Genomic DNA, 27487 nt, shown 5'->3' with positions numbered 1-27487 from the left:
AGCAATGTGATCATGACCAGATAATCTGTATTAGTGATGTTGATTGAGGAATAAATATTGCCCATGGCACCAGGGATAACTCCCCTGCTCTTCTTTGAAATAGTGCCATGGGAGAGCAGAGGGGTCATCGATTTAACGTCTCATCCGAAAGACAATTTTACTCGGCCCCTCCCCTCGTGTGATCAATAAATCAGTGGAGTGGGGGCTTTAATCCCATTTCCTTCCACTCTGACACTACAACGTAAGCGATATATTTAAACATGTGACAATTGTGTATGCAAGAGACTGATTCACTGACCATCATCTCACTACCACTACCTCTACTGAGGAAGTGTGTGACTCTGATCTGACACTTTCTTTACTTTTTTTTTACAAAGCCCTTTATATTTGTGCAGCCATTGTAAACAGGATAATACGGCACAGAAACAGACCATTGGGCCCAACCAGTCCATGGCAGCGTTTATGCTCCACTCGAGTAGCCTCCCGTCTTTCCTCATCTAAATTTATCAGCATAACCCTCTATTCCCTTCTCCCTCATATGCTTATCTAACCTCCCTTTAAATCCATCTATACTGTTCGCTTCAACCACTCCCTGTGGCAACGAGTTCCAAATTCTCACCACTCTCTGGGTAAAGAAGTTTCTTCTGAATTCCCTATTGGATTTCTTGGTGACTATCTTATGCCTCTAGTTATGCTCTAACCCACAAGTGGAAAGATTGTCTCTGTATCCACTCTATCAAAACCATTCATAATTTTAAAGACCTCTATTAGGTCAAGAGAAAAGAGACCCAGTCTGTTCATCCTGTCCTGATATGCATACCCTTGCATTTCTGGTATCACCCTTGTAACTCTTCTCTGCACCCTCTCCAGTGCCTTTATATCCTTTTTATAATATGCCGACCAGAACTGTATGCAGTACTCCAAGTGTGGTCTAACCAAGGTTCGATACAGGCTTAGCATAACTTCTCTACTTTTCAATTTTACATTTGGATTATAAGGTCCTTGCAGGAGCAGCACATATTAATTATTTTCTGTCCTGTGTAATCTGTTCTATGGTGCTTGCTGCACGCTTCTGTGGTGAGAACGGGCACTCTGAGAGCTCGGCAAAGGGTATCCAGTAAAATGATCACTGAACACAAGAAAAATGACGTGCAGAACCTTCTGAAGGAAACTGAGGATTGATATCTCCTGGGTCCAAGTTGTGTGTGGTTGGATATAATTTTGCTCGAGTTAAATGTACAATGCTGATCCAATATGCATATCTCTTTAAATGCATTATTTATTTTTTGCCAACACTGTCTGATTTTATCTACTTGGAAACAGGTCTACAGCCTATAACTTCAACCCCAAGCCTGCAAATCCCAGCTTTCTTAGCCATTCCCTGGTGGAATTGCTGAGCCAGATCAGTCCTACTTTCAAAAAGAACTTTACCGCCTTGCAAAAGAAGAGGTGAGTGTAGCATGTGTATGAATTGTCTTTTCTGTTTTACAATTGTGTACTTTCCTGAAAATGAATAACTTGAGGAATGTCTTCTCACTTCCCATTAACTATAAGAATTAGGAGCAGGAGCTGGAGTCGACCATTTGGCCCCTCGAGACGACTCTGCCATTCAATAAGATCATGGCTGATCTGATCTTGGCCTCAACTCCACTTTCCTGCTCATGCTTGACTCGCCTATAGTTCAACAATCTGTCTATCTCCACCTTAAGTATACCCAATGACTCAGCCTCCACAGCGCTTTGGGGTAGAGAATTCCAAAGATTCACAATGCTCTGAGAGAAGAAATTCCCCCTCCATCTCAGTTTTAAATGGGCGACCCTTATTCTGAAACTATGCTCCCTAGTTCTAGATTCCCCCACGAGGGGAAACATTCTCTCTGCATCTACCTTGTCAAGCCCCCTCAGAATCTTATATGTTTCAATATGATCACCTCTCATTCTTTTAAACGTCAATGAGTATAGGCCCAACTAATTGGGGATGGGAGAATAACGCTGCTTGGCTATGGACACATGTTCTACTCTGTCCCTCAGACAAAGCAACATTAATGTGAGAATAGTGAAGTGATTCTAATTCTCAGCCTCATTGCCAGGTTCAGTGACTCACTCCCTCTGCAAATCCAGTAAAGACTACAATTACAGGGCGAGGTCAAGGCCATTGCCATGAAGTTAGCAGCTAACTAAAGCACATTACAACAGAGCTGACATCTGGTGGGAGTTACTGGGATTCTGCACTTTGTGTACACCAGGATTGGATCCAAAAACAAGGATGTGATGCTGAATCTGCACAAGACATTGGTTAGGCCACAGTTAAGAGTACAGCATGCAGTTTTGTGCATTCCGTTATAGATAGATCATTGGAGCCATGGAAATTGAGCAACATCATTTCATAGGTGGTTAAATTGGACCGCATAGCCCCAATTTTTCAGGCTATGCCAGCTCAAAATGGCAGACAGGAAGCGTGTGCACACTTAAGACCAGAAGTCCACCGCCCGCCATATTGGGAAAGGGAAAACGAAATGTCCTTTACCCATGCCGGAAACAGGCGTTGGGCTCTTTGCATGGGCAAATAAGGGGCTTAAAGCCTGCTTCAGGTCTCTGCTGCAACATTGGTTTGCCCTGAGGTAGCCAGTTAAGCGCTACTGAATCTATATGTTGCACAATTATGCAGATAATTCCATACATTTCAGATATAGAGGTGTGAGTTATACATTGAACGCTGAAACACATTGAAGCTCTGTGGCGGATTTTGTCTTTTCACTTAATGTGCCTTAAGTGAAAGCTTAATTTGGAGAAAAAAAACACACTAGGATGATAGTTTTTTAATGATACAGGGCACTTTTGTGATTATGCGTTTAACTCGTGTTACTGTCTTTAGCTGTGATGAATTTTCTTAATTCCTGGCTGTATTACAGAACCCAGACCTTTTATGCTGGCAGAATACAACAGCTCACCTGCTTTTATACATTGCGCAGTTCGGCTCTGTGGAGAGCGATGCCAAAATTACCCCTCTGCCCCAGTCTCTCATTTTAAGTCTGGCTGTGCACGCTCCACGCACCTGACCAGATCCACGGAGGACGTAGTTTTTATTACAGAACCGGAGATGCATAAAAATTTACACTAGACAGTCGTGCCTGCATGATATCTGTGCATCGGGGATTGGCTGCGGCACTAGAATGCAGTGCCATGTTGCGTTAAGACGTGCCTACTTGCTATTTAGTGAGGGTGGAGTATAATGGCAGTGTTGGAGGACGGGAGTGTCAGTAAAGTATTCAAAGCCTGAGGTAATGACTTGATGCACCAATTGATTTGTAGGGTTCAGCGGCACCCGTTTGAGAGGATAGCAACACCTTTCCAGGTGTACAGTTGGACTGCACCCACAGTGGAGCACGCTATGGACTGTGTCCGCGCAGAAGATGCGTACACTTCACGTTTGGGGTACGAAGAGCACATACCAGGCCAGGTATTGCACACTGTTTTCCTGATCAATGCATGATAGCAACCCAAAGTGTGGCGACCTCCATGTAAGATAGAGCTCCACCTAGTGGACTACTGGGGTACTGCAGCCACTGCTGTTTATACAATAAAGGAAGTTCCAGATTGACACCATCTTGAGTGTGTGCGCTTTGGTGATGTCTTGAAGAATATTATCACTTTGTGAGTTCAAATGTAGATCAAGGGCATCCCTTGGAGAAAAACTCTCCTCGGGCTCAGTGTAGAATGAGTCTAAGTTCGACACCAGGTTTGGGAAGTTCTGTTCAAGAGCGAAGGTATCCTCTTCAAAACAAAACCATGGTTAAGTTTGATTTGTAAATATGGCAAAATAAGTCCATATATTTTATGTGTATAACCATGCAAGTTAGGTGTGATGACTATTTTGTTATGATTCACTTCGCCCTCCTTAATGAAGAAGTAAATATAGAGCTCCGCCTAGTGGGCTACTGCCCCACCTAGTGGACTGCTGTGGTAATGCAGCCACTGCTATTTATACAATGAAGGAAGTTCCAGATTGAAGCCATCTTGAGTGTGTGTGTTTTGGTGATGTAAAGAATATATCACACTCAGCATGTCCCCTCCTTTCCCTCGCCAAGTTATTTCTGTGCAGGCCATGTATCGCAGCCAGCCTGGGCTGTGTGCCACCCATGGAGAGACCTCCACCCAGATTGCGGCTAATGTTACACCAGTCCAGGGACAGCTCACTCCCATTTCGGTTCTCTATCGGCTGCCGCCCATCAATGGAACGATGCTTGTCCTCAGTTCACACTATACTCAGATCAGCAGCTCAAGGAACCTTGGCCCTGCACTGAACATCTCCCTGTTTAATAGCTCACTTATTTTGTCTTTTCGCATTTAACCCTAATTCGCGCCAGGTGTTCATTTCGTTATGAAATATTCGTCGTGGTGCAGTCGCTGGTTTTAATTTCACCGTAAACGCGCAGACCGCCCCCAGCTGCTTTTGCCGGGCACTATTGCAGCAGCTATCGGCGTACCAATAATCCGGCTACGACTGTCCAAACAAAACATCCAGTTACAGGTTAATTTTCATCGTGTTTGTCTTCAGTGTGCACATTTTAGCATCTGACAGCAGTGCACCGTAACAGGGTCCCGAGCAAGGGAATCGCGCTGCTCTCGCTTTGTAGTTTTACCATCCAGCAAAGGTCATTGGGTTCGAACCCTGTTCTTTGCTGAGTTTGTGATTTCAGGCAATGCAGCTGCAGAGGTGCTTCATTTGGCCTCAGTGCCATCGTGTTTAATAGTGGGGGTGGGGGTCAGGAGCTTGCCGTCTGCAGTAAAGCAAAAGCAGCGGCATTTGTCAGCTTGGCTTAGTTCACAGAATCATTGAGACTTACAGCACAGGAGGAGGCCATTTCGGCCCATTGTGTCCGCGCCGGCCGACCAAGAGCTATCCAGCCGAATCCTACTTTCCAGCTCTTGGACCATAGCCCTGTAGGTTATGGTTGGTAGGACTCCCTTGAGAGTCGGAGGACTGTGGGTTCAAGCCCCACTGCGGACTCCAGTACAATAATCCAGGCTGGCACTTCAGTGCAGTGCTGCTGCGTTTGTCTTGTGGCTAAGATGTTAAACTGAGTCCAGGCTGAGTGGATGTAAAAGATCCTATGCCATTGTTCAAAGAAGAACAGGGAGTTCGCCTGGTGTCCTGGCCCACAGTCCTCCCTCAACCATGTGTGCCGTATCTCGTTTGTAGATTTGGTTGCTCACGGTTGCTGATGTAGCAGCTCTGCACTTCAAAAAAAAACGTAATCCATTGATTTATAAAGTGCTTTGGGATGTCCAGAGGATGTAATAAGGTGCTGTACATATGCAGGCTTTTCCTCCTCTTGAAACAGAGCTCGAAATCTATTCGGGATCACTGCTCCCCACCAAGTACACTTCACATAGTTGACTTGTAAAGTTCTGGAGCTCCATGAATGTGTGACTCACTTTTAACAATGTTGACCCAAAGCACCGAAGTTTGGGATTGCAACAATTTCAATTTATTAAAAAAAACTATGTGAATACAATCCTTTTTATACAAGCTTCCTTACGATCTGTTCTCCGTGTCACCAGACAAGGGACTGGAACGAAGAGTTGCAGACGACCAGAGAGCTCCCACGCAAGAACCTTCCCGACCGGCTTCTCCGCGAGCGTGCTATTTTCAAGGTAAAACCAACGGTGTTTTTTTGTTCACAAATAAACTACAACAACAACTTGTATTTATATAGTGCCTCAGTATAACAAAAAACAGATTATCTGGTCATTATCACATTGCAGTTTGTGGGAGCTTGCTGTGCGCAAATTGGCTGCCGCGTTTCCCACGTTACAACAGTGACTACACTCCCAAAGTACTTCATTGGCTGTAAAGTGCTTTGAGACGTCTGGCAGTTGTGAAAGGCGCTATATAAATGCAAATCTTTCTTTAACGTAGTAAAACTTCCCAAGGCACTTCACAGGAGCATAATAAAACAAAATTTGACAGCGAGCCACATAAGGAGGTATTCGGGCTGATGACCAAAAGCTTGATCAGAGAGGTAGATTTTAAGGCGCATCTTCAAGGAGGAGAGAGAGGTAGAGAGGAGGAGAAGTTTAGGGAGGGAATTCCAGAGCTTGGCGCCTTGGCAGCTGAAGGCACGGCCGCCAATGGTTGAGCGATTAAAATCGGGGATGCTCACGAGTCCAGAATTGGAGGAGCACAGATAGCGTGGAGAGTTGTGGGGCTGGAGGAGATTACAGAGATAGGGAGGGGCGAGGTCATGGAGGGATTTGAAAACAAGGATGAGAATTTTCAAATCGAGATGTTGCATAGCCGGGAGCCAATGTAGGTCAGCGAGCACAGGGGTGATGGGTGAGCGGGACTTGGTGCGAGTTAGGACATGGGCAGCCGAGTTTTTGATGACCTTATGTTTACGTACGGTAGAATGTGGGAGGCCAGCCAGGAGTGTGTTGAAATAGTTGAGTCGAGAGACAACAAAGCAATGTAATGATTCTTGCACTATTGTGTATTCAAAGGTTTCCTTTACTTGTCTACTAAATGTCAGGTTATTTTGATAAATACCAAAGCTTTTGATTTTTTTTCCATGTGCATGCCGTTCAAAGTAATGGAAATGTAATTTGTGCATCAAAATAAATAGTCTGGGGCCGGTCCAGGCTGCAGTGCCTGAAATATATCAATCTGTAGTGAGGCAAGGTGAAGGGCCAAGCTGGAATTTTCTCCAACTCTGGAAACACAATGCTTTCCCAACACGATGGGAATGAAAATCCACGGAGCAGTGCTCTCTCTTGCAGTACCTGGCTCGAGTGGAGCATAAACGCCAGCATGAACTGGTTGGGCCGAATGGCCTGTTTCTGTGCCATATATCCAACGTAATCCTACCTGGGCACCTCAGCACTTCCTGGTGACCACACGTAAAGCAGTAGAGGGTCGAGAAGCAGAAGAACACCTCTTGTTGCACTCGAGTAACATTTCTCTGTCCCATTCGTGTACCCTGTATTTCAGTGGGGTCTGCCCATTGAGTGCCACCAGGTATGCACAGTTTTTGTGTTGTGCACTCGTACCTAGTCACTGCATTAACATCACCCAAATGTATGTGTTAGGACCTTGCAGCGCAGGAAACTGATAGATCCTCAGGCACTCCAGGAGGCTGAGTCACTGAATATATTTAAGGCGGAGATAGACAGATTTTTGAACGATAAGTGGGTCAAGGGTTATGGGGAGCGGGCAAGTAAGTGGAACATAAGAAATAGGAGCAGGAGTAGGCCCCTCGAGCCTGCTCCGCCATTTAATACGATTATGGCTGATCCGACCATGCACTCAGGTCCACCTCCCCGCCCACTCTCCATAACCCTTTACTCCCTTATCGGTTAAGAAACTGTCTATCTCTGTCTTAAATTTATTCAATGTCCCAGCTACCACAGCTCTCTGAGGCAGCGAACTCCACAGATTTACAACCCTCAGAGTAGCAATTCCTGCTCAACTCAGTTTTCAATGGGCGGCCCCTTATTCTAAGATTATGCCCCCCTCGTTCTAGTCTCCCCCATCAGTGGAAACAACCTCTCTGCATCCACCTTGTCAAGCCCCCTCATAATCTTGTACGTTTCCATCAGATCCCCTCTCATTCTTCTGAATTCCAATGAGCAGAGGCCCAACCTACTCGACCATTCCTCAGCTGAGCCCGAGATCAGATCAGCCATGATCTTATTGAATGGAGGAACAGACTCGAGGGGCCAGATGGCCTACTCCTGCTCCTATTTTCTGATGTTCTTATGAAAGGATAATATGCTAACCACTGTGTGCCTTCTGGTCTCTGCAATGCGTGCGTCCATTGCAGTGACCACACTTGAATTTACTATTTGTTTTTTTCCTTCAAAAGGTGCACAGTGACTTTGCAGCTGCTGCCACGAGGGGTGCAATGGCAGTGATTGATGGGAATGTTATGGCCATCAACCCAGGCGAGGAAACCAAAATGCAGATGTACATTTGGAACAACATCTTCTTCAGCTTGGGCTTTGATGTCCGCGACCACTACAAGGACTTTGGGGGCGACAATGCGGCCTACGTGGCCCCCACCAACGACCTGAATGGAGTTCGGGCCTATAACGCCGTCGATGTTGAGGGGTTGTACACGCTGGGCACGGTGGTCGTGGACTACAGGGGTTACCGAGTGACCGCGCAGTCCATCATTCCTGGTATTCTGGAGCGGGAGCAGGAACAGAGCGTCATCTACGGGTCCATAGACTTTGGTAAAACCGTTGTGTCTCACCCCAAATACCTGGAGCTGTTGGAGAAGACGGCAAGGCCTCTGAAAATCCAGAAGCACAACGTACTGAACGAGAAGGATGAGGAGGTGGAGCTGTGCTCCTCCGTCGAGTGCAAGGGGATTATTGGGAATGACAGCCGCCATTACATCTTGGACTTGCTGCGCACCTTCCCACCGGACTTGAACTTCCTCACTGTGGAGGGCGAGGAGCTCCCGGAGGAGTGCACCAAGCTGGGCTTTCCGAAGGAACACAGACACAGGCTGTCCTGCCTCCGGCAGGAGCTAATTGAAGCCTTTGTCGAGCACAGGTAAATGCAGAGTTATGCATGACTTTCTGGGCATGATGTCACGAGGCACGTTGGATCTTGGTTGAGCTGTTGTGCTGAGTAGCTCTCAATAGGGGAGATTATCATCTCCGCTTGGGGCGGGGAGTTGTCTTGTGTGGCTCAGTGGGTAGCACCCTCGCCTCTGAGTCAGAAGGTTGTGGGTTCAAGTCCCGCTCCTGACTTGAGCACAAAACTCTAGGCTGACACTCCCAGTGCAGTGCTGAGGGAGTGCCGCACTGTCGCAGGTGCCGTCTTTCAGATGAGACGTTAAACCGCGGCCCTGTCTGCCCTCAGGTGGGTGTAAAAGATCCCAGGGCACTATTTTGAAGAAGAGCAGGGGAGTCATCCCCGGTGTCCTGGCCAATATTTATCCCTCAATCAACATAACAAAAAAACAGATTATCTGGTCATTATCACATTGCTGTTTGTGGGAGCATGCTGTGTGCAAATTGGCTATCGTGTTTCCCACATTACAACAGTGACTACACTCCAAAAGTACTTCATTGGCTGTAAAGTGCTTTGAGACGTCCAGTGGTCGTGAAAGGCGCTATGTAAAATGCAAGCATTTTTTCTTTCTTTCCATTCCTTCAACATGGATAAATACCATCTCCATTTGCCAGCTTCCTACAACCCCCCCCCACCTCCACAGCACGATGAGACTGAACATCTGAGCGTTCCCTCTCTGTGGCACTTGGGCACCCGGGTGCCTCCGAGTGATTGCTCCGAAAGCAGTCGAAGGCTGAGAATCCAAGATTGTTCTTGATTGGGAACTTCCTCTGTGGGGAATAACCTCAGTGAGAAAGCAACCAATCCCTCATTGAGCAGAATGCTGTTACACAAACAATCTATGGTGGTGGATATTTTTTTTTTAATTAATTCATGGGATGTGGGCGTCGCTGGAAAGACCAGCATTTATTGCTCATCGCTAATTACCCTTGAGAAGGTGGTGGTGAGCTGCCTTCTAGAAAACTGAGTGTCTCGCTGGGCGATGTCAGAGGGGCAGTTAAGAGTCAACCACATTGCTGTGGGTCTGCAGTCGCATATAGGCCAGGCCGGGTAAGGACGGCAGATTTCCTTCCCTGAACAACATATCAGTGACGCCAGTGGGTTTTTACGACAATCCGGTAGTTTCATGGTCACCATTACCGAAGCTAGTTTTCTTTCCAGGTTTAAAACATTTTTAATTAACTGAATTTAAATTCCCCAGCTGCCGTGGTGGGATTTGAACTCGTGCCTCTGGATCAAGCCCAGGCCTCCGGATTACTAGTACAGTGCTACCGTTCCCGTTAAATAGTTTAATTTGTTGCACTCTTTAAAACCCTGCCTTTTCAGAGTTTGTTTCAAAATGTATCATTTTGTTACATTAAAATTACCAACTTGGGATAGAATATGGTTTTTAATTGCCCAGAAGCAGTGAGTCTGGCTGACTCGCTGACCGCCACAAGCCATTGTTGGTCTCGTAACGATAAATGCTCAGTTTCTGCATTTTTAGTGAACCGTATTTCTTGTTGTGTGTTTGTTGATTGTGGAAAGTGAGCGATCCTTGATTGTTCTTCTGAAATGTGTGGGTGGCATGGCTGTGTATTTTTGTTGAGAATTACACTTGCCTCTTTGTGGATGAAGGTGAACTTTGACTGGGTTGGTGGTTCTATGTGAAGTTTGACTTCATCCGCTGTGATACTGAATTGAGAGAGCGAGAGAGAGAGAGAGAAAGGGATAAAAATTCCACAACAGATAAATAACGCAAATCGTTTTAAGTTGTGAGTCAAACCTCTTTAATTGTGTTGCTAAAATGTGCAATGCAAAAAATAGAAAATGTCCCATAGTTTGAAGACTGTGGGTTCTCAAACCCTTTTAATTGTATCTTTTTTTTTTACAAACTAAGAATTTGTCAACCTCACCAAGATTGCAGAGTGAAGTGGATTTGTGGTTAGGTGACGCCTTTTTTTTGGTCTGGACTTAATTGTATCGGGAAATTGAGGTGGAGAGAAATTCCACCCTGCGTAAAAGCTGTGCCACACCTGACCTTAGTGTGCACAGTACTCTTGGGTGGGGGAGAGCTGACGTCATTACCAGTGCAGTCACATGACCTATTTACAGCACTGTTCACAATGCACTAAACATCAGACATGCCCATGTACCGTAATATTATGCTAGCATGGTATTCTTCCTCCCACCATTGCAACTCCAGCGGTATAATCAGTGGTATTCTGGGTATTTTTAGGTGGGGGGGGAGCGGGGATGGGGAGTGAAATTACACATCATGCATAAGAATTTTACAGGCCCACCGCTACACATTCTGCACATCGCAGCGACTACAATCACTCCACGGGTAACGCCGCCTCTTAAGTGACATGATTGCGGAGATGTTTTGACTGCAACTTAAACTGACTGCTGTCTTGATGCCAAGTGACTCTCCCCGCTCTCCCTCCCAGTGCCCCTCTCTCTCTCTCTCTCTCTCTCTCTCTCTCTCTCTCTCTCTCTCTCTCTCTCTCTCTCTCTCTCTCACCCACCCCTCTCTTTTCCCCCCCCCGCCCCCCCCCCCCCCCCCAACGTGGCAGTGTGTGGAGTCTGAGGTCTCCTCTTCTTTCCGCTCGCTCCCGCCCTCCTCCCCCTCCCCACTTCCCCCTCCCCCTTCCCTCCCTCTGCCCCTTCCCTCCCTCCCTCCCTCTGCCCCTTCCTTCCCTCCCTCCCTCCCTCTGCCCCTTCCTTCCCTCCCTCCCTCCCTCTGCCCCTTCCTTCCCTCCCTCCCTCCCTCTGCCCCTTCCTTCCCTCCCTCCCTCCCTCTGCCCCTTCCTTCCCTCCCTCCCTCCCTCTGCCCCTTCCCTCCCTCCCTCCCTCTGTCCCTTCCCTCCTTCCCTCCCTCTGCCCCTTCCCTCCCTCCCTCCCTCTGCCCCTTCCCTCCCTCCCTCTGCCCCTTCCCTCCCTCCCTCCCTCTGCCCCTTCCCTCCCTCCCTCCCTCTGCCCCTTCCCTCCCTCCCTCCCTCCCTCTGCCCCTTCCTTCCCTCCCTCCCTCCCTCTGCCCCTTCCTTCCCTCCCTCCCTCCCTCTGCCCCTTCCTTCCCTCCCTCCCTCCCTCTGCCCCTTCCTTCCCTCCCTCCCTCCCTCTGCCCCTTCCTTCCCTCCCTCCCTCTGCCCCTTCCCTCCCTCCCTCCCTCTGTCCCTTCCCTCCTTCCCTCCCTCTGCCCCTTCCCTCCTTCCCTCCCTCTGCCCCTTCCCTCCCTCCCTCCCTCTGCCCCTTCCCTCCCTGCCTCCCTCTGCCCCTTCCCTCCCTCCCTCTGCCCCTTCCCTCCCTCCCTCCCTCTGCCCCTTCCCTCCCTCCCTCCCTCTGCCCCTTCCCTCCCTCCCTCCCTCTGCCCCTTCCCTCCCTCCCTCCCTCTGCCCCTTCCCTCCCTCCCTCCCTCTGCCCCTTCCCTCCCTCCCTCCCTCTGCCCCTTCCCTCCCTCCCTCCCTCTGCCCCTTCCCTCCCTCCCTCCCTCTGCCCCTTCCCTCCCTCCCTCCCTCTGCCCCTTCCCTCCCTCCCTCCCTCTGCCCCTTCCCTCCCTCCCTCCCTCTGCCCCTTCCCTCCCTCCCTCCCTCTGCCCCTTCCCTCCCTCCCTCCCTCTGCCCCTTCCCTCCCTGCCCCTTCCCTCCCTCCCTCCCTCTGCCCCTTCCCTCCCTCCCTCCCTCTGCCCCTTCCCTCCCTCCCTCCCTCTGCCCCTTCCCTCCCTCCCTCCCTCTGCCCCTTCCCTCCCTCCCTTCCCTCCTTCCCTCCCTCCCTTCCCTCCTTCCCTCCTTCCCTAACCTCCTTCCCTTCCCTCCTTCCTTTCCCTCCTTCCCTCCCTCCTTCCCTCCCTCCTTCCCTTCCCTCCTTCCCTTCTTCCCTTCCCTCCCTCCCTCCCTCCCTCTGCCCCTTCCCGCTGTTCGTTCCCTCCCTCTGTTCGTTCCCTCCCTCTGTTCGTTCCCTCCCTCTGTTCGTTCCCTCCCTCTGTTCGTTCCCTCCCTCCCTCCCTCTGTTCGTTCCCTCCCTCCCTCCCTCTGCCCCTTCCCTCCCTCACTCCCTCTGCCCCTTCCCTCCCTCACTCCCTCTGCCCCTTCCCTCCCTCACTCCCTCTGCCCCTTCCCTCCCTCACTCCCTCTGCCCCTTCCCTCCCTCACTCCCTCTGCCCCTTCCCTCCCTCACTCCCTCTGCCCCTTCCCTCCCTCACTCCCTCTGCCCCTTCCCTCCCTCACTCCCTCTGCCCCTTCCCTCCCTCACTCCCTCTGCCCCTTCCCTCCCTCACTCCCTCTGCCCCTTCCCTCCCTCACTCCCTCTGCCCCTTCCCTCCCTCACTCCCTCTGCCCCTTCCCTCGTTCCCTTCCCTCCCTCTGCCCCTTCCCTCGTTCCCTTCCCTCCCTCTGCCCCTTCCCTCGTTCCCTTCCCTCCCTCTGCCCCTTCCCTCGTTCCCTTCCCTCCCTCTGCCCCTTCCCTCGTTCCCTTCCCTCCCTCTGCCCCTTCCCTCGTTCCCTTCCCTCCCTCTGCCCCTTCCCTCGTTCCCTTCCCTCCCTCTGCCCCTTCCCTCGTTCCCTTCCCTCCCTCTGCCCCTTCCCTCGTTCCCTTCCCTCCCTCTGCCCCTTCCCTCGTTCCCTTCCCTCCCTCTGCCCCTTCCCTCGTTCCCTTCCCTCCCTCTGCCCCTTCCCTCGTTCCCTTCCCTCCCTCTGCCCCTTCCCTCGTTCCCTTCCCTCCCTCTGCCCCTTCCCTCGTTCCCTTCCCTCCCTCTGCCCCTTCCCTCGTTCCCTTCCCTCCCTCTGCCCCTTCCCTCGTTCCCTTCCCTCCCTCTGCCCCTTCCCTCCCTCTGCCCCTTCCCTCGTTCCCTTCCCTCCCTCTGCCCCTTCCCTCGTTCCCTTCCCTCCCTCTGCCCCTTCCCTCGTTCCCTTCCCTCCCTCTGCCCCTTCCCTCGTTCCCTTCCCTCCCTCTGCCCCTTCCCTCGTTCCCTTCCCTCCCTCTGCCCCTTCCCTCGTTCCCTTCCCTCCCTCTGCCCCTTCCCTCGTTCCCTTCCCTCCCTCTGCCCCTTCCCTCGTTCCCTTCCCTCCCTCTGCCCCTTCCCTCGTTCCCTTCCCTCCCTCTGCCCCTTCCCTCGTTCCCTTCCCTCCCTCTGCCCCTTCCCTCGTTCCCTTCCCTCCCTCTGCCCCTTCCCTCGTTCCCTTCCCTCCCTCTGCCCCTTCCCTCGTTCCCTTCCCTCCCTCTGCCCCTTCCCTCGTTCCCTTCCCTCCCTCTGCCCCTTCCCTCGTTCCCTTCCCTCCCTCTGCCCCTTCCCTCGTTCCCTTCCCTCCCTCTGCCCCTTCCCTCGTTCCCTTCCCTCCCTCTGCCCCTTCCCTCGTTCCCTTCCCTCCCTCTGCCCCTTCCCTCGTTCCCTTCCCTCCCTCTGCCCCTTCCCTCGTTCCCTTCCCTCCCTCTGCCCCTTCCCTCGTTCCCTTCCCTCCCTCTGCCCCTTCCCTCGTTCCCTTCCCTCCCTCTGCCCCTTCCCTCGTTCCCTTCCCTCCCTCTGCCCCTTCCCTCGTTCCCTTCCCTCCCTCTGCCCCTTCCCTCGTTCCCTTCCCTCCCTCTGCCCCTTCCCTCGTTCCCTTCCCTCCCTCTGCCCCTTCCCTCGTTCCCTTCCCTCCCTCTGCCCCTTCCCTCGTTCCCTTCCCTCCCTCTGCCCCTTCCCTCGTTCCCTTCCCTCCCTCTGCCCCTTCCCTCGTTCCCTTCCCTCCCTCTGCCCCTTCCCTCGTTCCCTTCCCTCCCTCTGCCCCTTCCCTCGTTCCCTTCCCTCCCTCTGCCCCTTCCCTCGTTCCCTTCCCTCCCTCTGCCCCTTCCCTCGTTCCCTTCCCTCCCTCTGCCCCTTCCCTCGTTCCCTTCCCTCCCTCTGCCCCTTCCCTCGTTCCCTTCCCTCCCTCTGCCCCTTCCCTCGTTCCCTTCCCTCCCTCTGCCCCTTCCCTCGTTCCCTTCCCTCCCTCTGCCCCTTCCCTCGTTCCCTTCCCTCCCTCTGCCCCTTCCCTCGTTCCCTTCCCTCCCTCTGCCCCTTCCCTCGTTCCCTTCCCTCCCTCTGCCCCTTCCCTCGTTCCCTTCCCTCCCTCTGCCCCTTCCCTCGTTCCCTTCCCTCCCTCTGCCCCTTCCCTCGTTCCCTTCCCTCCCTCTGCCCCTTCCCTCGTTCCCTTCCCTCCCTCTGCCCCTTCCCTCGTTCCCTTCCCTCCCTCTGCCCCTTCCCTCGTTCCCTTCCCTCCCTCTGCCCCTTCCCTCGTTCCCTTCCCTCCCTCTGCCCCTTCCCTCGTTCCCTTCCCTCCCTCTGCCCCTTCCCTCGTTCCCTTCCCTCCCTCTGCCCCTTCCCTCGTTCCCTTCCCTCCCTCTGCCCCTTCCCTCGTTCCCTTCCCTCCCTCTGCCCCTTCCCTCGTTCCCTTCCCTCCCTCTGCCCCTTCCCTCGTTCCCTTCCCTCCCTCTGCCCCTTCCCTCGTTCCCTTCCCTCCCTCTGCCCCTTCCCTCGTTCCCTTCCCTCCCTCTGCCCCTTCCCTCGTTCCCTTCCCTCCCTCTGCCCCTTCCCTCGTTCCCTTCCCTCCCTCTGCCCCTTCCCTCGTTCCCTTCCCTCCCTCTGCCCCTTCCCTCGTTCCCTTCCCTCCCTCTGCCCCTTCCCTCGTTCCCTTCCCTCCCTCTGCCCCTTCCCTCGTTCCCTTCCCTCCCTCTGCCCCTTCCCTCGTTCCCTTCCCTCCCTCTGCCCCTTCCCTCGTTCCCTTCCCTCCCTCTGCCCCTTCCCTCGTTCCCTTCCCTCCCTCTGCCCCTTCCCTCGTTCCCTTCCCTCCCTCTGCCCCTTCCCTCGTTCCCTTCCCTCCCTCCCTCCCTCTGTTCGTTCCCTCCCTCCCTCCCTCCCTCTGTTCGTCCCCTTCCCTCCCTCCCTCCCTCCCTCTGTTCGTCCCCTTCCCTCCCTCCCTCCCTCCCTCTGTTCGTCCCCTTCCCTCCCTCCCTCCCTCCCTCTGTTCGTCCGTTCCCTCCCTCCCTCCCTCCCTCTGTTCGTCCGTTCCCTCCCTCCCTCCCTCCCTCCCTCCCTCCCTCCCTCTGTTCGTCCGTTCCCTCCCTCCCCTCTGTTCGTTCCCTCCCTCCCTCCCTCCCTCCCCTATGTTCGTTCGTTCCCTCCCTCCCTCCCTCCTTCCCTCCCTCCCTCTGTTCCCAACCTCCCTCCCTCTCTCTGTCACACTCCCCATCCCACATGGCATTGTGTGGAGTCTGGGGTCTCCTCTTCTTTCCCCTCCCCCCCATAAAGAAGGACCCCAGTTGACTGGTTGAATTTGCAGCCAGCACAGAGAGAGTTACTTCCCCACCTCCCCACACAATAATGCGCTCCTGATGAACATTCCTTCACTGCAGAAATATCTCGGAGAGAAGTGGTGTTATCCAACCTGCACGATGTTTGGTTTCACTTTAACAGTGAGGCGTCTGAAGGGGAAGATGCAATTCCCAAATGCAAGTGCAAATTTAGCAATCCTGTGCTTACGGGGGGAGCTGTATATACACACACTAAATCACAGCTCCCCCTGGAAGCACAGGATATATATATAATATACAAATGTTATTCATATTTTACAAAGAAACTAATAATCAGTTTCTGTCTGTCTGGGGGCGGGAATGGGAGTACATGGTCCAGACTGAGTGACAGTTGCACCGACCAATGGGCGATCGGGGCCGCCCGGCCAATCAGGGGCCGCCCGGCCAATCAGGGCGGGGAGCGATGGCGTGAATTTTTAAAGTTAGATTGACACTGGGTCTGCTCCAATGAGGAGGCAGCAGTGGATGCGGCGTAGCCAATAGGTTCGGGGGTGGGGCCAATAGGTGTGGGGGCGGGGCCTCACCAGGCATTGTGACGGAGTGAGGGAGGAGGAGGAGGAGGAGGAGCATCAGTGTTGATTCTATAGAGGAAGATGATGATAACAGTCTAAACAAAGATACTAATTTGACCGCAAATGTTTTGCGGCGTTCTGCTAGTTACATAGAATCTACAGCACGGAAACCAGATCATTCGACCCCACTGGCTTATGCCAGTGTTCATACTGCACCCAAGCCTCCTCTCTCTCTCCAGTTACCTCTTTCGGCCCTGCCCCTATAATCCCTCTGTTCCCTTCTCCATCGTGAGCACTTCAAGCCACCCCTTAAATGCAGCAATGCTGTCTGCTTTATGCAATCCACTTGGCAGCACGTTACACATTCTCACCACTCTGTGTCTCCACATTTACCACTATAAATAGCTGTCAATATTTCCCATTCAATTTTACTCTGTCAGCTAACGCAATGTAGTTGTGGGTTCTGCACACCAGGTGGCTCTGTGGAGTCAGTTTCTGAAGTCTCTCTCCAATCCGTTACCATTTTGTAAGTTAAAACTTGTACTCATCCACCAGCCTCTTCATAATGCAGTGGGCAAACAATTGGTATCTAATCGTTTTAATAACTCGGAGCTTTTTCTAGTCGGTAACTCCCTTTCTCCTCTCGCTCAGGTATCTAGTTTTCATGAAGCTGGCTGCCTTGCAGCTGATGCAACAGAAGGCCAACAAGCAAGAGAAGGAATGTGCCGCTGTGACAGAGAATGGTAGCTCTTGTCCACCCGCGGCTGTGGAAAGCAGCAAAACCGTGTCTGAAGATGGTAAGGCTGAGGAAAACCTTTCGGGATTAGATCAAGCTAGAGATCTTGCAGAGTCCATTGCATCAGAAGACAGAACAGGTACTTTGTCGAAAGCTGTCCTGTTGAACAGCTGTGAACTTAATGGTTGTGGTGGCATTGATTGCTTTCAACACTAGTTCTGTGTTAAGTCGACTCCTGAATTGCCTCCTCCTCCTCCCAATAATTCAATCTGCATTCTGTGGACTTGCTTTTGAAATCTTTCAAATGAAGTTGACTCCCTGGGACAAGTAATTAACACCAACTTTGATTTTCTGCTTGACTCCCTTCTGCCAATACAGTTTTCTAAGCTGCATGTTCGATTTTAAGGTGGTCGGTTCATTGCATTTCTCCAAGCCAGTTTGCTCCAATATTTTTTTAACGTACATTGCTTTTAGGAATCTCTGATGTTTTGTCTTTAACGTTTACAGTTGACCCAAAGAGTAAGGAGGTCATTCTGAATGCCTGCAAAGCGGTTGGTTCTGTCAGCAACACATCTTTCGATATTCGCTTCAACCCAGATATATTTTCACCAGGTATGTGAGAGTTACAGCAGTGCTCGAGGTCCTGCAACATGACTTTGCGCGACTACAGTTTTGAGAACTGTGAATCTACAACAATAATCGCTATATTGCTGGTATCATTTTAACAAGTGCTCTGAATATAATAGTCAGTTGCACGAATGATAAATTCAACAGTTGAATGGTATTACATAGTATTTACAGCACAGAAACAGGCCATTCAGCCCATCTGGTCTATGCCGGTGTTTATGCTCCATGTGAGCGTCCTGCCACCCCTATTCATCTAACCCTATCAACACATGCGCTGCAGTAACTCGCCATGGCTTCTTCAATAGCACCTCCCAAACCCGCAACCTCTACCCACTAGAAGGACAAGGGCAGCAGGTGCATGGGAACACCATCACCTCCAGGTTCCCCTCCAAGTTACTCATCATCCTGACTTGGAAATATATCGTCGCTGGGTCAAAATCCTGGAACTCCCTACCAAACAGCATTGTAGGAGTACTTTCATCACACAGATTGCAGCAGTTCAAGGCGGCTCACCACCACTTTCTCGAGGGCAATTAGGGATGGGAAATAAACTCCCACATGCCAGGAACGAATTTTTAAAAATTTTAAAATATACTTCTATTCCTTTCTTTCTTATGTACTAAATCAACTTCCCCTTAATTGTGTGTTTGAGCCACACACCAGGATTTCTGCACAAAACCTAGGCTGACAATCCAGTGCAGTACCGAGGGAGTGCTGCATTGCTGGAGGTGCCGTCTTTCAGATGCAACGTTAAACCGAGGCCTCATCTGCCTGTTCAGGTGGCCGTAAAAGATCTCCTGGCACTATTTTGGAGAAGAGCAAGGAGTTCTTCTGGTGTCTTAGCTAACAGTCGCCCCTCAACCAGTATCTCCACAACAGATTAACCGGTTATTTATCAACGCGCTTGTGGGACCTTCCTCCGCCTCAATCATTTGCCGCATCCCCGCCAAGATCTCTTGCCGCTCATCCGCCCCGACCATCCCACTCTGCTCCAAACGGCGACCTGGGTTTTGATGACATCACTAGGTCCGTGCAGCAGAGCAGGTCTCCCGTTGTCCTGGTTAACCCTTGCCACTGGATAAAGGCCTAGTTCTGTCAAGCCCGTGTGGTGGTTGATGTGCAACAGTCACCACACGTTAAAAAAATTCATGCACAGGCATCTTCCACCCCATCAATTAGAGTTCAGGACTGGAACATCGGGTCCTTCATTGAAACACCTGTGAACTCATCCTTTTTGGTGTGGAAGCAAGTCATCCTCGTTCAAGAGACCGCCTATGATGATGAAATGCATATATGCTGTTTGCCTCAACTATTTTCTGTGGTAGAAAGCTCCACATCCTCACCATTCTCTGGATAAAGAAGTTTCTCCTGAATTCCCGAATGGGATTTATTAGTGACTATCTTATAATTACGATCCCTAGTTTTTTTTCTGAGAATGGCCTCGGACTTGCTTTCATTTGAGTCATAAACTTTGGAAAATATTAATCTGGAGGCTATGGGACTTGAGGCACCAATTGAAATGCTGCCATTTCTATTTCTATAATGGTGCAAATCCATTATAATTGATAAAACTTTAAAAAAAATGCTGAAGGAATCAAAATCTTTGACACGAACATGCTTGAACCAGTCTGTCTACCACAGGGATAAGGGATAAACTGGTCCTTTTCAGAATGGCAGGCAGTTACTAGTGGAGTACCGCAGGGCTCAGTGCTGGGACCCCAGCTCTTTACAATATACATTAACAATTTGGATAAAGGAATTGAGTGTAATATCTCCAAGTTTGCAGGTGACACTAAGCTGGGTGGCGGTGTGAGCTGTGAGGGGGGGCGCTAAGAGGCTGCAGGGTGACTTGGACAAGTTAGGTGAGTGGGCAAATACATGGCAGATGCAGTATAATGTGGATAAATGTGAGGTTATCCACTTTGGTGGCAAAAACACGAAGGCAGAATATTATCTGAATGGCGGCAGATTAGGAAAAGGGGAGGTGCAACGAGACCTGGGTGTCATGGTACATCAGTCATTGAAGGTTGGCATGCAGGTACAGCAGGCAGCGAAGAAGGCAAATGGTATGTTGGCCTTCATAGCTAGGGGATTTGAGTATAGGAGCAGGGAGGTCTTGCTGCAGTTATACATGGCCTTAGTGAGGCCTCACCTGGAATATTGTGTTCCGTTTTGGTCTCCTAATCTGAGGAAGGACATTCTTGCTATTGAGGGAGTGCAGCGAAGGTTCACCAGACTGATTCCAGGGATGGCTGGACTGTCATGAGGAGAGACTGGATCAACTGGGCCTTTATTCACTGGAGTTTAGAAGGATGAGAGGGGATCTCATAGAAACATATAAGATTCTGATGGGACTGGACAGGTTAGATGCGGGAAGAATGTTCCCGATGTTGGGGAAGTCCAGAACCAGGGTACATAGTCTTAGGATAAGGGGTAGGCCATTTAGGACTGAGATGAGGAGAAACTGCTTCACTCAGAGTTATTAACCTGTGGAATTCCCTGCCGCAGTGAGTTGTTGATGCCAGTTCATTGGATATATTCAAGAAGGAGTTAGATATGGCCCTCATGGCTAAGGGGATCAAGGGGTATGGAGAGAAAGCAGGAAAGGGGCACTGAGGGAATGATCAGCCATGATCTTATTAAATGGCGGTGCAGGCTCGAAGGGCCGAATGGCCTACTCCTGCACCTATTTTCTATGTTTCTAACTGATTGTGGTGAGTTTTTCCGAATGGGATTCACATTGGGTTACATCGGCTATACAGCCCAGAAACAGGCCATTCGGCCCAACCAGTCCATGCGACGTTTATGCTCCACTCGAGCCTCCTCCCTTCTTTCCTCATCTAAATCTATCGGCATAACCCTCTATTCCCTTCTCCCTCATATACTTGTCTAGCCTCCCCTTAAATGCATCGATACTGTTTGCTTCAATCACTCCCTGTGGTAGCGAGTTCCACATTCTCACCACTCTTTGGGTAAAGAAGTTTCTTCTGAATTCTCTATTGGATTTCTTGGTGACTATCTTATATTGATTGCCCAGAGTTATGCTCTTCCCCACAAGTGGAAACATTCTCTCTATCTATATTAAATCCTTTCATAATTTTAAAGACCTCTATTAGATCACTCCTGAGCTGCCTTTTTTAAAGAGAAAAGAGACCCAGCCTGTTCCTCCTTTCCTGATATGTATACCCTCGCATTTCTGGTATCATCCTTGTAAATCTTCTCTGCACCCTCTCCAGTGCCTCAATATGCTTTTTATAATATGGACTGTACACAGGATTTAGTTATAATGTAGTACCATTGCCACAAGGATTGAAATAGGAACGTAGGAATAAAATAGGTTTAGAAAAAAATCTTCTATTTAGCTGAACAAAACTTGCCCATTTAATTTTAGTAATCTAAAGGGTGAAGTCCATATTTTACAGCAAGTCGGGGGAATTAATGTTCAAGGAAATGGTTCCGACTCTTCAGCTCTGAAAATATTGACTGATAGTACTTGTGCATGATACCCAAAAGGATAGTATGCAGGTACAGCAAGTGATCAGGAAGGCCAATGGTATCTTGGCCTTTATTGCAAAGGGGATGGAGTATAAAAACAGGGAAGTCTTGCTACAGTTGTACAGGGTATTGGTGAGGTCACATCTGGAATACTGCGTGCAATTTTGGTTTCCATATTTACGAAAATATATACTTGCTTTGGGGTTGATTCCGGGGATGAGGGGGTTGACTTATGAGGAAAGGTTGAGTAGGTTGGGCCTCTACTCATTGGAATTCAAAAGAATGAGATGCGATCTTATCGAAACGTATAAGATTGAGGGGGCTTGACAAGGTGGATGCAGAGAGGATGTTTCCACTGATGGGGGAGACTAGAATAAGAGGGCATGATCTTAGAATAAGAGGTCGCCCATTTAAAATAGAGATGAGGAGAAATAACTTCTCTGAGGGTTGTAAATCTGTGGAATTCGCTGCCTCAGAGAGCAGTGGAAGCTGGGACATTGAGTAAATTTAAGATGGAAATAGATGGTTTCTTGAATGATAAGGGGTTATGGGGAGTGGGCAGGGAAGTGGAGCTGAGTCCATGATCAGATCAGCCATGATCTTATTGAATGGCGGAGCAGGCTCGATGGGCTGTATGGCCGACTCCTGCTCCTATTTCTTATGTTATTTATTGCTTTATCTATTTCAGACCCCAAAGTAATGCTGATGCCACATTACCTACATTCATCAATTGGCATTATTTTTTAAACTTAAGCTTTTCTAAAATGTTATTGCACGACACTCCAATATTATACATAAAGCCCCTGAATTTACGGCCCCCATGGACATGTACGAGCTGTGCACACGCGCACATAGGGGCTCTGCACGTTCTGGGTTTAGCGAAGCGTATGCGCCTAAACCCGGAACTTGCAACCTGTCAAGAATCCTCTTGTCAGATTGCACGTATCCGAAAGTGAAGGGCCTCCGCGAGTAGAGAGTTGGGCTATCTGCCCAACTCCTGCCCTTCAAATGCTTACACGTGGTGAAAGCAGGAGAAAGGCCTGCTTTTATCAGCGTAAGACTTTTAAAGCACAGAATAATACATTTATTTTCAATAATTTAAACATTTAAAATCCTAGTACATAAGAAATTTATTTTTAGATCCTTTAAAATATGTAAATTTATTTTTCAAAAAATTTAAATGATGTTTTAAATAATTAAATTCCATTTTGATTGATTTTAAATATGTGATGGTTTTTTTAAAACACAAAATCACCATAAGTATGAATGGGAATACCCTACTCTGATAGGTTGGGCCGGCCCATGTGATGCCAGTGATGTGTACGAGGCGCATACACTGCTGGGATACGTGGGCCTCGCGCAGAGTCCCAAACTCTGGGAACAACAGGTACTTTGGTAGAAATGTTTGCATTCAAAGGCAACTGCCTGCGGGAAATTCTGGGCCATTAAATTGTTGACTTGGGAGTTATGGGATATGGAGAAATCCATTTGTGGCATTCTGAAAATATGTAATCATTCACTCTTGCAGTTCCTCCCCAACCTGCTGCCTCTCTACCGCCTCCTCAGTCCCCTCCATTTAAAAGCCTTCTCAAAACATCTCTCCGACCAAGTGTTCAGCCACCTCTCATAGTCCTCTTGCACAGGCTTGGTGCCTACCCTGTATCTTCTCTACGAAGCACATTTTTCTGCATTAAAGGCACTATTCAGACAAATTGTCCCCTCCCCTTTCTCCCATCTGTCTGCTGTTCTCCCACCTGTGAAGGGCTCTGCACTGAGAGTAATGAGTGCTACGCAAATGTTAGCGCTTGTGCCCTGTGTTCCTGACTCCGTCCCTTTTACGTGCAATACGAAGATCATTTGACCATGATGCCATTTGTTTGTCACAGGTGTCCGTTTCCACGATGCCAACTGTGAAGAGCTCCAGAAACAGAAGCAGTTGTTGAAAGATGCGACGGCCTTCCTTGTTTCCTGCCAGATTCCATCTTTGGTAAGAATTGAACTCGGTGAATTAGTGACTTTCTGGCTGGCTGGACACTGCTCAGCCTAACCAACTGCACACGATTAACTCGCTTTTTCCTCTGCCTCGTGTGATTAATTCAGACCGATTACATTGTCCTTATGTGTGGGAAATCAGTTTGTGTTACTCTGCTGGAAGCATACTCTTAAGCTCCAAGGCAGAGCAACAATGATGATAATTGTTATATATTCTTACCTCATCACTGAGAAACACTGCACAAGATGGCTCCAATACAGAAACTGTCATGTGACTTTACCACATGACCATTGTTGCATTGCATCAGTATTCCACTAGGTGGAGCAGTAGTCCAGTCAGGGGAGCTCTACTACAATAATGGACAGTTTGTTTATTCATTCACTGAGTGCGAATGTCGCTGGCAAGCCCAGCATTTATTGCCCATCCCTAATTTCCCTTGAGAAGCCACCATATACAACTGAGTGGTTCACTGGGCCATTTCCTAGGGCAGCTAAGAATCAACTACATTCCTGTGGGTCTGCATGCCAGTTCGGGTAAGAACGGCAGATTTCCTTTCCCTAAGGGCATTAGTGAACCAGATGGATTTTTATGACAATCCGGTTTATTTAATTGAATTTAACTTCCCCAGCTGCCGTGGTGGGATTAGAACTCGCGTCTCCAGATCATTAGTCCAGGCCTCTGGATTACTAGATCAGGAACATAACCACTATGCCACCGTACCCCCTATTCCATTCTCCCCATATTCTTAACTTGTCTTTATGTGTGGGAAATCAGTTTGTGTTACTTTGCTGGAAGCGTACTCTTAAGCTCCAAGGCAGAACAGCAATGATGATAATTGTGATATATTGTTACGACATCACTAAGAAACACACTGCACAAGATGGCTCCAATACAGAAACTGTCGTCATGTGACTTTGCCACATGACCCTTTTATTGGATTTATATCAGTAGTTGCATTACATCAGTATTCCACTAGGTGGGGCAGTAGTCCACTGGGGGAACATTGGTTATCTTCACATATCAATGTGTGTCTGTGTGTTCTCTTTCCTTCTCCACAAATTTAAAACTTATTCCCCATCACAGAGACCTTGCCTGGTCTCGGAAGCACCAAGGCTGCCCAGTTCTGACTAATGCCATTCTCAATCTGTGCCCCTGGGAAGCATGTCATGGTGACCCAGCTCTGACTTGCCCTGTGTGTTCTTGCGCTTCAGTTAAGGGGGAGAGGTTGCAACAAGAGAGTGGTTGAACAGAAAAATGCAATTATGCATCAACCGATTCAAATTGACATTTTATTTTAAGTTATTATCGGAATAGCCAAGTATTATGACATTTAAAAGTGTCCGAAGTCGGACAGTTACCTGGATCAAAATGTGTTCCGTCTCTGATATTGCACCGAATTATTCAAGTTAGATGGCAGCAGGGGGGGGGGCACTTTCTCAGCCCAGCATACATTCCCGTGTTAGAGTAACCTCGGTCAGATGAAGGGCTGGAACTTTTTTTCAAGCCGACGTCCAGGTGATTTAGTGTCGAACGCGTCTCAATTGGGTTCATAATTGTCTCGATTCCCTGTGGATTTTGCAGGCGTCTCTTTGCACGATGACCATTTGGGATTTGTATCTGGAGGATAAACTGCATGCGTTCTTTGTTTCAGATAAAAGACTGCGTTGATCACACCGTGCTGCCAATGGATGGTGCCACATTGGCAGAAGCCATGCATCAGCGGGGCATTAACATCCGTTACTTGGCCAAGATCGTGGAGTTCGTTTCAAAGAGTCTTGCTCGCCAACAGTTGGACCACATTTATGTAAGTGTTTTGATTATTAATTACAGAGTTAATTAATTACCTAACCTTCCGGTTAAGCAACGCCTCGATTTCAAACTTCTAATCCTTGATTTTCAAATCCCTCCATGGCCTCGCCCCTCCCTATCTCTGTAATCTCCTCCAGCCCCCCCCCCCCGAGATGTCTGCGCTCCTCTAATTCTGCCCTCTTGAGCATCCCTGATTATAATCGCTCAACCATTGGTGGCCATGCCTTCTGTTGCCTAGGCCTCAAGCTCTGGAACTCCCTGCCTAAACCTCTCTACTTCTCTTTCCTCCTTCAAGATGCTCCTTAAAACCTAGCTCTTTGACCAAGCTTTTGGTCATCTGCGCTAATTTCTACTTAATGCAGCTCGGTGTCAAATTTTCTGTCTCCTGTGAAGTGCCTTGGGAGGTTTCACTACATTAAAGGTGCTATATAAATACATGGGGTTTTTTTTAAGCGTGAAATTACTGAGGAAATCGATAAGACAGCCGATATAAACTTTTTATTTCACTAGAAACCATTGTTTAAAATTCATCTGAATATTCAAATACACCTTGTGTGTCATCATTCAATTGTGTTCAGAACAAAATTTTTATTAATGTGCATGCTTTCAAATGTTTTTCTAAACTCAACAGAAACTTGGAGTGACAGAATTAATCACCCGATCTGCTAAGCACATCTTCAAAATATACCTTCAGGTAAGAGCTAGTTCATAAGCTAACCGCTGGAGAACATGTGAATGTAAAGTTGAGCTTGAAACTGGGGCTGGAGTTAGGTCACAGATCAGCCATGATCTCATTGGCTCAAGGGGCTCAATGTCCTACTCCTATGTTCCCAAATAAGGCGTGTAGTAGCAGTGTAACATATACAGTATCCGCACTTACTCTTGTGCTGTCCAAAAATAGAACTAGGGTCAGGGGAAATGGGTGTACAGTACATGGGTCTGGTTGAAGAGCTAGCACATGCAAATTGGGCTGAATGGCCTCATTCTAGCTCATTATTACTGCTGCTTGCATTGAGCGTTATCATCATCATAGGCGGTCCCTTGTATCGAGGATGACTTGCTTCCACGCCAAAAAGGGATGAGTTCACAGATGTTCCAGGTCCTGAACTGCATGTTGAAGGGTGGAAGATGCCTGTGCGTGGATTTTTTTAACGTGTGGTGGCCGTTGCACACCAGCCCCACCAGGGCTGGAGAAATATCACCAACGATGTCTCCGCAAGATCCTACAAATCCCCTGGGAGGACAGGCGCACCAACATCAGCGAACTCATCCAGGCTAACATCCCCAGCATTGAAGCACTGACCACACTCGATCAGCTCCGCTGGGCAGGCCACATAGTCCGCACGCCAGACATGAGACTCCCCAAGCAAATGCTCTACTCGGAGCTCCTTCACGGCAAACGAGCCAAAGGTGGGCAGCGGAAACGCTACAAGGACACCCTCAAAGCCTCCCTGATAAAGTGCAACATCCCCACTGTCCCTGGCTCAAGACCGCCCTAAGTGGAGGAAGTGCATCCGAGAGGGCGCTGAGCACCTCGAGTCTCAACGCCGAAAGCATGCAGAAATCAGGCGCAGACAGCGGAAAGAGCGTGCGGCAAACCTGTCCCACCCACCCCTTCCCTCATCGACTATCTGTCCCACCTGTGACACAATCTGTGGCTCTCGTATTGGGCTGTTCAGCCACCAAAGCACTCACTTCAGGAGTGGAAGCAAGTCTTCCTCGATTCCAAGGGACTGCCTATGATGATGGTCCAGTGGCAAGGATTAACCAAGACGACTGGAGACCAGCTCTGCCACACGGACCTGGTGCGCGCACATATCGCAGTGTGGGCTGCCGCTGGGCCCTCGCCTCTTAATACCTTATTTAATAGCAAGAATTTGTATGACTTATTTCTCCCTCTGATTTCCCCCCTTCCTTAAATTGTCCGCCAATGTACACAGCCAAGGGAAACCGCTTCGTTTATGCAGTTTAGTTCAACTCCTTTGTTGCTCTTCTGCACATCCTTCAGCGGGAGCTCTTAAGGGAAAAGAGGTGGAGCTTGCTGCCTCTGGAAGCAGGGATCAGTGCTGGGACCCCAGCTATTTACAATATACATTAACGATTTGGATGAAGGAATAGAGTGTAATATCTCCAAGTTTGCAGATGACACTAAACTGGGTGGCGCAGTGTGAGCTGTGAGGAGGACGCTAAGAGGCTGCAGGGTGACCTGGGCAGATTAGGTGAGTGGGCAAATACATGGCAGATGCAGTATAATGTGGATAAATGTGAGGTTATCCATTTTGGGGGCAAAAACACGAAGGCAGAATATTATCTGAATGGCGGCAGACTAGAAAAAGGGGAGGTGCAACGAGACCTGGGTGTCATGGTTCATCAGTCACTGAAAGTGGGCATGCAGGTACAGCAGGCGGTGAAGAAGGCAAATGGTAT

At 49.5% G+C, this 27487-nt stretch overlaps 1 protein-coding gene across 2 annotated transcripts in view; it reads left to right on the top strand.

Annotated features, from left to right (window-relative positions):
• The window catches only part of cluha (clustered mitochondria (cluA/CLU1) homolog a), a 103869-nt gene that overhangs the window by 42930 nt on the left and 33452 nt on the right, over positions 1-27487 (top strand). Inside the window, exons 7-15 of one of the 2 annotated variants that reach the window (XM_070857032.1) lie at positions 1324-1449; positions 3312-3459; positions 5565-5657; positions 7865-8559; positions 17052-17197; positions 17644-17748; positions 23145-23245; positions 24903-25055; positions 25692-25754. In XM_070857032.1, coding sequence (XP_070713133.1) covers positions 1324-1449; positions 3312-3459; positions 5565-5657; positions 7865-8559; positions 17052-17197; positions 17644-17748; positions 23145-23245; positions 24903-25055; positions 25692-25754 — 1630 coding nt within the window. Of the gene's footprint in view, positions 1-1323; positions 1450-3311; positions 3460-5564; positions 5658-7864; positions 8560-17051; positions 17276-17643; positions 17749-23144; positions 23246-24902; positions 25056-25691; positions 25755-27487 lie in introns of both variants that reach the window. The other variant, XM_070857031.1, reaches the window with a different exon arrangement.

This window comes from Pristiophorus japonicus, chromosome 16 (assembly GCF_044704955.1).
Source record: "Pristiophorus japonicus isolate sPriJap1 chromosome 16, sPriJap1.hap1, whole genome shotgun sequence".
NCBI lineage: Eukaryota > Metazoa > Chordata > Chondrichthyes > Pristiophoridae > Pristiophorus > Pristiophorus japonicus.
Note: the sequence above shows the minus strand (reverse complement) of the source record. Positions and strands in the feature narration are given on the sequence as shown.